This window comes from Callorhinus ursinus, unplaced genomic scaffold (assembly GCF_003265705.2).
Source record: "Callorhinus ursinus isolate GAN/ISIS: 27379988/994484 unplaced genomic scaffold, GSC_fseal_2.0 scaffold12, whole genome shotgun sequence".
Classification (NCBI taxonomy): domain Eukaryota; kingdom Metazoa; phylum Chordata; class Mammalia; order Carnivora; family Otariidae; genus Callorhinus; species Callorhinus ursinus.
The window spans coordinates 44,372,652-44,381,284 of record NW_027397074.1 but is presented as its reverse complement, the minus strand read 5'-3'; the positions used below and the strand labels follow the sequence as shown (position 1 = coordinate 44,381,284).

The 8,633-nt window shown below is 40.1% G+C and overlaps 1 protein-coding gene across 3 annotated transcripts in view; it reads right to left on the bottom strand.

The window, feature by feature from the left end:
* Positions 1 to 2,373: 2,373 nt before the first annotated feature.
* The window catches only part of CREB5 (cAMP responsive element binding protein 5), a 411,522-nt gene continuing 405,262 nt past the window's right edge, over positions 2,374 to 8,633 (bottom strand). For all 3 annotated transcript variants that reach the window (XM_073899011.1, XM_025873076.2, XM_025873075.2), the window contains one exon: positions 2,374 to 7,792. In XM_073899011.1, coding sequence (XP_073755112.1) covers positions 7,629 to 7,792 — 164 coding nt within the window. In that variant the 3' untranslated portion in view covers positions 2,374 to 7,628. The remainder of the gene's footprint in view (positions 7,793 to 8,633) is intronic.

Here is an 8,633-nt window from a genome sequence, read left to right as displayed (position 1 = left end):
TCAAGAAAGAAGACAGAAAGGAAACAGAAGCTTATCCATTCCCCAAACGTTTATTGTGTGCCTATTGCATAGGACTATTCTAGATCTTGGGTCACAAGTGTGGATGAAATAGAAAATGCCCTTGCTGTTGTGGGGCTTACATTCCACTTAGAGGAGACAGAGAATAAAAAAGACCATTAACAAAAATTATGTTAGATGTTGGTAAATGCTATAGAAAATAAAGTCTGTGCCAGGCAGGTGAGAATGAAGAGTGATGGTGGCGTAATTTTATATAGGATGGTCAGGAAAGGCTTAACTAGTCGGGAGGCAGGTGAGGAAGTGATGCTGACATTTGGGAGAAGAATATTCTGGGTAGAGGGAATGTTTTGAGGAATCTCAAGGATATTAGGGGAGCTGGAGAGGTGAGGGGGGAAGGAAAATGGTAAGGAGATGAGCTCAGGGAATTAATGAGGGTGCAGGTCATGGAGGACCTTCACAGAATTCGGCAGTAAGGACTTTGGCTTTTGCTTTGAACGAGGGGAGAAGTCCTTATAGGCTTTTGAGCAGTGGAGGGACATGGTCTGATTTCCCTTTCCAAAGGTTCCCTCTGGCCACCAGTAAGGAGAGTGTTGCAATAATCCAGGTAAGAGGTGCCGGTAATTTGGACAGAGCTGTAATAGTAGTCAGTGATCAATGGTGGTTGGATTCTGGCCACGCTGATGGATCAGACATTGAACGTAAGGGAAAGAGGAGAGTGATGACTAACACATTTAATGAAAGAAGTGGAGGGAAAGAAGGTAGAAGGGGAAGGAAGGGAGGGAGATATCTTGAAGAGTTCACACCTAAAGGTGCTAAAACTGACCTTAGGACTTTTCTGGAAGCCAAGCAGAGAATTCCAGGATTCGATTGCCTGAGTGGCCAGTATGTGCTTCTTGGCTCCTAGACATCTTGAACATGAACTTAGGCTGGCTGTTCTTCTTGACTGCTAGAATCTGTGGACCCCAAAGCGAAGTTTTGCTGTGTGGCCAACCCACTGTGCATGTGTTAGATTGGTGGCCTCAGCTGGGAAGCTGGATGGAGGAGGCAGTGGGAGCACAGTGGTGGTCTAGGAAGGAGAAAATCTCACTTCCTCCCATCCCTAGAGAATCATGACCCTGAAAGACCAAGCCTTGATTTACAAGGCAGGAATGAGACCATGTGCAGAATAGAAACCATTATCCCCAAACCCGAATTTCATCATACAAAAGTTACAAGTATTATTTGCATTTGAGTGCTTTATTATATTGGAATTGCAGTGATATTATTAACATTTGTACAAATGCACAAAATCTTGTCTCCTCTTGCTCGAAAGAGATGTAAAAATCTGACCTAGTTGAACAGTCTTAATGAACTCATTGTCCATTGGTAACAATAAATGTGTTCACGATGCAACAAAAAGCTTAACATAAAATCGAACATATTAAATGCTGCAGCAAGTATTTACATGTATGTACCCCCAATTTTTTTTCTCCTTCCAGTAAGGAAGGTGGTTGCTTTACAAATAGACAGACAAACATAAATGCTTTGCTGTTTACAATTACAAACAACCCCCCAGTCCAGAACTTAAAGTGACAGCACCTGTTTTTTAGGGGGGGGGACTTCCTTAGTTAGCATTTTCTTTGCACAAGGCTAAACTTTTTTTTTTTTTAAGTTCTAGTTTTGGACAATATCTATATTCCAATTGTCCTAGAATGTTGTGTTTGAATGGAGCCATTTTTCTGGGCCTTTTCAGAAGATCCCAAACCCCATGTCCTCTCTAGGGAGAGCATTTCAAGCTTATCATTTCTCTAAGACAAACCTCAAAGGCAAAACTCCTCTCTCTGAGGCAGGTGTGATTTAGCAGAACGTAGAAGGAAAGAGGGTGAGTAGGTCTTCTCTTCCACTGGCTGGCTGGTTGGGAAGGGTCCCTTCTCTGAAACCCCTTCCACTGGCCCACTGCTGATAACCTTTCATTATCTCCTGCCAATGCCACTGGCATTCTAAAGGAGCCAACTAGACTCTAATGAGCTTCTTGTGCATAAGATTTTAATGATATACTTAAAGCTAATTTATTCAGGTTCCACATTCTCAGTCCTGAGGCTAAAATGATTCTCTCTTTTTAAAAAATCCTAGAAAGTTCTATAATATGAAACTCAAGGTAGGAAATCCTAAATGGCTTATGAAAAGCTTTCTAAATCCTGGTTTCTAATGAGCTACATATTATAAGTTGGTCGAAATACAAGAGCTGATCGTTACTGATTCCCCTCTGATGATAAGCTTGGAAACGTATCAGAGCGCCACTTAAGAATATTAATCTTTTAACAAATGCTGGCAATTTGGCCTTACCCCCCTCTTCAACTTGTGGTAAATAGTTTCTTCTTTTTTTTTAAAAATAGACAATTTATAAGGAAAAAATATATAAACACTCTTTAAGCAATTTGGCTATAAGCATTAACATCACTGAAAAACTCCACAAGAAATAGTAAAATATTTTGAGCGGACGTACACTTTTTCATTTTCACAACATGAGGAGCTAGGGTTTTTGTCTTTGTTTTCATTTCTTTGTTTTGGTATTGAATTTTACTGATAAGTTTATTGCTTCCATGTCTTCTTGTCTTTCTCAGATTATCATTGTAAAATAGAGGTGCTGTCCCTAATTACGTTACAAGGCAACATTGTATTTTTGAGACCTAGGAATGAAATAGACAGGGCCACTGTTACTTCAACAGCCTCAGAGAGACAATGGCTGGGACCACAGTCCATATGCACCATGGTGCACAATAGAGTTAAGTCTCCTGGCTCATTCAGGACACTTTGGTTTGGAGGATGAGATAGAAAATTCTTAAGTGTAGCTTAGCTGCTGCCTCACATCTGTTGCATAATATAACTTTAAAAAAAAAACATGCTATGAATAAAGGGTTAAAGAGTATAAACTGGCTCTTCTCCTTGGTTTTCTTGTAGCAGGCTTCATCTAGGCTGATGTGAGGAACCTGTCTTTGCTTGGATACTAAGGAACGCACACACATGTACCTGGTGCAAATATTCTGTAGAATATTTTAAATGATGCAGCTCAGAGCCTGAGGGGAAGGGTGGGGAGCTGGAAAGGGGAGAGCAGAAGGCAAGTCTGAAGACAGGGAGGGGCTCTGAGAGAGAACAAGAGAAACAGAAAGGGATCGAAAAAGCTAAAGTGCAATTTTAAAATATAAATTATTTTAAAAGCAGGAGACTCTAAATAGCTACTGTTCGCATAGGCACAGTTTTATTCAAATTTAAATGGGTTGTTTCCTTTTCCTTCTCAGATATACTGCATAATGGACCTTGAATGGCTTAAAGCTACAGCACATTGTTTGGGAAGGGGAAAAAAGAGCACTAAGGAAGCTGAATAGTGCAAGGCATTCTAGGAAATTGGGGTGGGGTGGAGAGAAGCAGAGATGAAGTTGTTTCTACACTTTTAAAGAAAGCTGTTCCAGTTATAGTTACTGATTCCCTTTAGCTGAACTCTGCTTCCTAAAGGAAAGAGCTTACTTTAAAAATTAAAAAAAAAAAAGGAAGAAGAAATAAATGTTTAAAAAAACCGTTCAGAACATAGATTAAAAAATAACTCACAGAGCAATAAAAATCCTTGAAATTTCTATGCACAGAGATCTAAGCAAAACATTTCCACCAAATGATGGAGAATAGCCATTTGAAACCCTGAAAAATGAAGATATACACAACTAGAGTAGTTTATTATGAACTAATACTTTAAAAACAAGTAGATCCTACAGAAGAATACTGTTCAAATGGAATGTTTTAAAATAACATTTATTAATAAATATCTTATAAAATTCTAAATTAATAGATTCCTGTTCAAATTTTGCTTTGGTCCTTGAATTCCACTGTATACACACATACATACATATATATTTTCTTAGATGGTTTTTATTAACCAGAAAGAAGCACATTCTATCCTAACTGGATGGCTAGTTTGATAGCAGTTACTGATGCTTAAAACTCCCCAGCCAGGGGCTGGTCTTTCACCGCAGCTGTTTGATGGCAAACTCAACTGACACACCAAAATTTATGTAACAGGCAACAAAACCACCTGAACATTCACCACTGATGCCCCTCTGTTCAGAACATGGCACTGCATTTGAGTTCTTTGACCCGACAGGCTCCAGAGAGCTTTTACTCCAAGTAAGTCATCCTAATTATCACAGTTCATTCAGTGACACCGCACAAACTGCTGTCCCCCACAGGCGGCGTGAACACTGGGACTTGCACACACTGATGTGGACGTGGGGAGGGATGAGTGGGGGTGTAAAGGGAAAACATCAGCTTAACACAGGCTTTAAAATGAGTACGTTCATCCGTGGCTAGGATTTACTCCACCTGTCCTGGCATCATATTTTGGGAAATGTCTTTTAAGAAGAAATACGATGTGGATGCCTCAATTTAGGATCAGCTGGTAGAAATGCCATTAGGGGTACCTACCTAAGTCAAGTCCCATCACATAAGACAGGGGAAGCACTGTAGAAACTTCCAGGTAGGCTGACAGTGACTTCAAAGGCAGATGCTGCCGATAAAAAAAACCCACACATGAATGAGAGGCATGTTGCAGGGCCCGTCCCTCCTCAGGATGGGTGCTCTGAAGGTCATTACAATGGATCCGTGAAGATGTAGGTGGATGACCCAGGAACTGAGTGGGAGAGGAGAAGGGGGCAGAAAAAAGATGTTTTCCCAGATTGGTAAAAAATGGAGGGCACGGAGGGGTTTTCAGGCAGACTGATTGTTCCACGGTCTGGTGAAGGCTGAACCTTCCAGTGAAGTACTTAATACTGATAAGCCGAGTGTTGGATTTGACCAACGAGCCTTTCTGTTCAGGGTTTCAAGACGCTCTGACAACGAGCTGGCGCCTTCCATTTTACTGTATTGCCACGCTGCTAATGAACATACCTAAAGGCTCTAAGTATAACAAGAAGACAGTTTATTCTAATTATATGTTGAGGGCCATTTGCTAACGTGTGTGTGTGTGTGTGTGTGTGTGTGTGTGTGGTTGGTTTGCCTACTTAGCATAAAAAACAGACATAATTGAGCTCTATATAATGCACATCAGTCAAACTGTCAAGTTGCTGAATTAAGAAAACTCAGGCAAGTTCTTCACTACAGAGGCTTTCAGTTTAACAACTAAATATTCAATCAAGAGGTGGAACAGAAGTAAACCATAATTTTAGTGACAGCCCACTCCCTGGATATTCTGATATTACTAGTGGATTTTTTAAAAATCCATTTCATTAAGTGCTATGCATGCAGTAAAGAAAGAAAAGTTTTTGTTTACTTAAAGCAAAAAATAAGAAAAACATAAAAAAATTTAAAACCCAAGCAAACATTTCAACGAGCTCTTTCTTTTTTTTTTTTTTTTTTAGAGAGACGCATATGTGGTCCTGGAAAGGAGTTTTGAAAAAAATTAAATTTAATATCAGAATACAGATATATCTTAAATATTTCTTAGGAAGCCAGTTAGGTTCAACCATTCAGCTGTTACTGCTGGGATGCAAAACAAAACAACTATGAATTCAGTGTTTAAAATACTTAAAAAAAGATGTTTGTCTAAAATATAATAGAAAATCCTTTGCATTTTTCTTTTTTTCTCTTTTCTTTTTTTAAATTTTTTTTGTTTTTTTGTTTGTGTGTGTGTGTTTGTTTTGTTTTTGTTTTTGTTTTGATTTCTAGACCACAAAGCCAGTCATGAGTTTCCCTGGAAACTCAAAACTTTTTTTTGAAAGCACTGCATACATTTAAAAAAAAAACTGTTGATAAATACTGATTTAAAAAGTAACTTTTTAGATAAAACTGAAACTAGTTATAAAAATCATGCTTCACGACCCTCATATTTTCTTTTTTCTCCAAAATAGATTCTTATGCTATAGTGAGAGATAAACACATAGACACACACCCATACATGTCTTTCCCTTTCTTGAACTCTTATAAAAGCTACACCTTTTGTAAAATACTATTATTTTAAATCCCATGAATGTGTGTGCGTGTGTGTGCGTGCATGCGTGCACACACACACACACACACACACACTCATGTTAGGAGGTCAAGCATTCAAATGGAGATGAAACACCAGCACCTGTCTAGACTGCTAGAGGGAAACATTAGCCCCTGTTACTTGCGAGATGTGATATTAAAACATTAGCACAGTAGAATGGCTTGTTTCAAGGAGGCACAACTGTGGTTCGGGACTATATGCTTTCCATAATGGGCGAATCGATGAAAGTTGTTGGAAATATAAATCAGAATTATTCAGAAGAGTGGAGTAGCCACATCCATGGGATTCTTTCAGCAGCCAAAGAAGGCTTTGGCTGTTCTGGGAGGGCTGAAAGCACCCCTATGGAAACATTAGGTTTTCTTTCTCTCTTTGTTCCTCCAGTGGTGTGTCTACTTTCATCCACCAGAACAGCAAAGCCAGTTCCATAGGCTTAAGAAAAAAAATAATGAATCTTAGTCTATTAGCAGCTGATGATTGAACAATGTAATCTGTGTAGTGAATAGAGCCCTTCTGAATTATTATATAGTATATGGATTTTCAACCTTATAGACAGGCCATATAAAACCAGTTGTAATTCGAGGGTGTGGTGTGATAGCCCGCATAATCTGGACCTTCACAATCGAGGCTTCCAAGGCTCCCTTCCCTGGTGTCTCCACAGCTGGCTTTCAACGGTGCCTCACCTACGGCTAAGCCACCTTTTATTTGCTCTGATTATTAGAAACCTTAAATCAGGCACATTAAACATCTCCTGCTTACCATTTTGTAAAGAGCAAGAGGTGAATGAACTCCAGCTGTGGGTTACAGGCAAGAAAAGCAATGGCTAGATCCATATTTTTGAGATTTCTTTTCTTTTTCCTTTAAGCATTATTTTCTTCTTTACCCGCAATGCTAAAGGGGGAAAAATAAAACGGAAGAAAGTAAAAATGAAGAGTACACAGGGAGCCTAGGAAAAAGTGGCAATGGAAAGGAAGACTGGAGGAAATTAGAGGACAATTTGAGGAAGTGGACCAAGAGGAAGAGGAGAAGGGGCGAGATGCTCGGTGGTTTTATTTGGACGTCAGCAGATCTTATAATTTTTTTAGGAAGAGAAAAATATATGGAAAAGGCTCTGTGTTTATCTGGAACTCTGGCGACATCACAGCTCAAACTCAACGTGTGTTACGGTGTCATCAGACTCACCACCCAGTTACCTCGCATCTGTTTACGTGACATCTAGGTATGCCTCATTTTGGCTAAAAGCGGCGGTTTAACAAGAGTCAATGTTTCAGGCAAAGGGCTGGACTGGTAAGAATGAAACTGTGTCTATATACAGAAAGAGTTCAGTTTATAAACAAGTTAACTGGTACCAGAAAATTGGAGAAAAGCACCAAAGCATTTCCCAAGCTGATAGATTAATTAATTGCATAACTCCCTTTTTTTCTTATATAACTAAGTATAAAAGACGACATTTCCATAATAACTATAAAAATGAAAGCCAGTCTCTGAAGGGCTGAGGAGTCTTCCAGGTCTGAGTTAATTCTAAAAATGCCCTTAAAAGAAAGGACGCATGATATGCGACAGCTCTTCTTGGAGGCAAGGTCTGACCCACCGGCGGATTTTAAAGGATGGGATTCAGGTCTGTTCTGTGAGTGGTAAGCTGACTGAGGGTGGAGCTTCCCACCACCTCGCTCACTGCGGAGGAAGTGGTGATGGTATTATGTTGGATGACCTGCTGCTGAGAGCAAGCTGGGACGGGGCTGGCAGGAGGGCTGCTCTCCGGACCTAGGAGAAAGCACACACACACACACACACCAATATAGCTCTTCTCGGGTGGACCTGGGGGCTTCTCAGGGAAACATTACTACGTGTTTACTAGAAATAGAAGAGTTTCATACATTTGCTCCTGGACGTTAATTTCAAAACTTTGTTTTAAACTGTAGTCAAAAGCTATGCCTTCCCACTTTATAGCTACAAGCAAAGCCATGCTTTCTATACCAGCCACATGATTTCATGTGTTCTCGAGTCTTGGTATGTGAACTTCCCCATGTTTGTATCTTCAAATAGCCATCCATATATCAAATGTGGAAAAATACTCACATGTGGTGGGAGAATCTGTGTTGCTCAATCTAAAAAATTATTTGAAAATAAATTGACCTTCAGCCATGAATCCCTGCTCCTCCCACCATCCCCCACTCAGCTAGCATTTAACTTATGGACATTCTAGATGCAGAAACTGGGGCTAGAGAAAGGGATTCACTTTACTTATTGGAAAACTAAGATGAGGTCACGAGCTTTTCAGCCCAGTGAATAAAAGGCAGCATACCTGAAGGTATTGGATGTGATTCACCCAATGCCTCTACCCCAGCCCACTGATTTCTCTGGAAGGCAGCTAGCCCACTGGTAGTTGGGCTCCCACAAGCTATTTTCCTACTGGCTGTGGAATTGGGATTCGGTAGGATTTTACAATGTGAAATGCCAGGGAAAGTCTAGTCAGAAATTATCGGGAGGTGGTGGGCATGGGGATGGGGTCAGAAAAGAGGGATCCCTCTGGTGCAATAGTCTGGCAGCCACCGAAGAATTCTACTATGATATCTGCTGGGGTGTGCAATCTACACTTTACTTT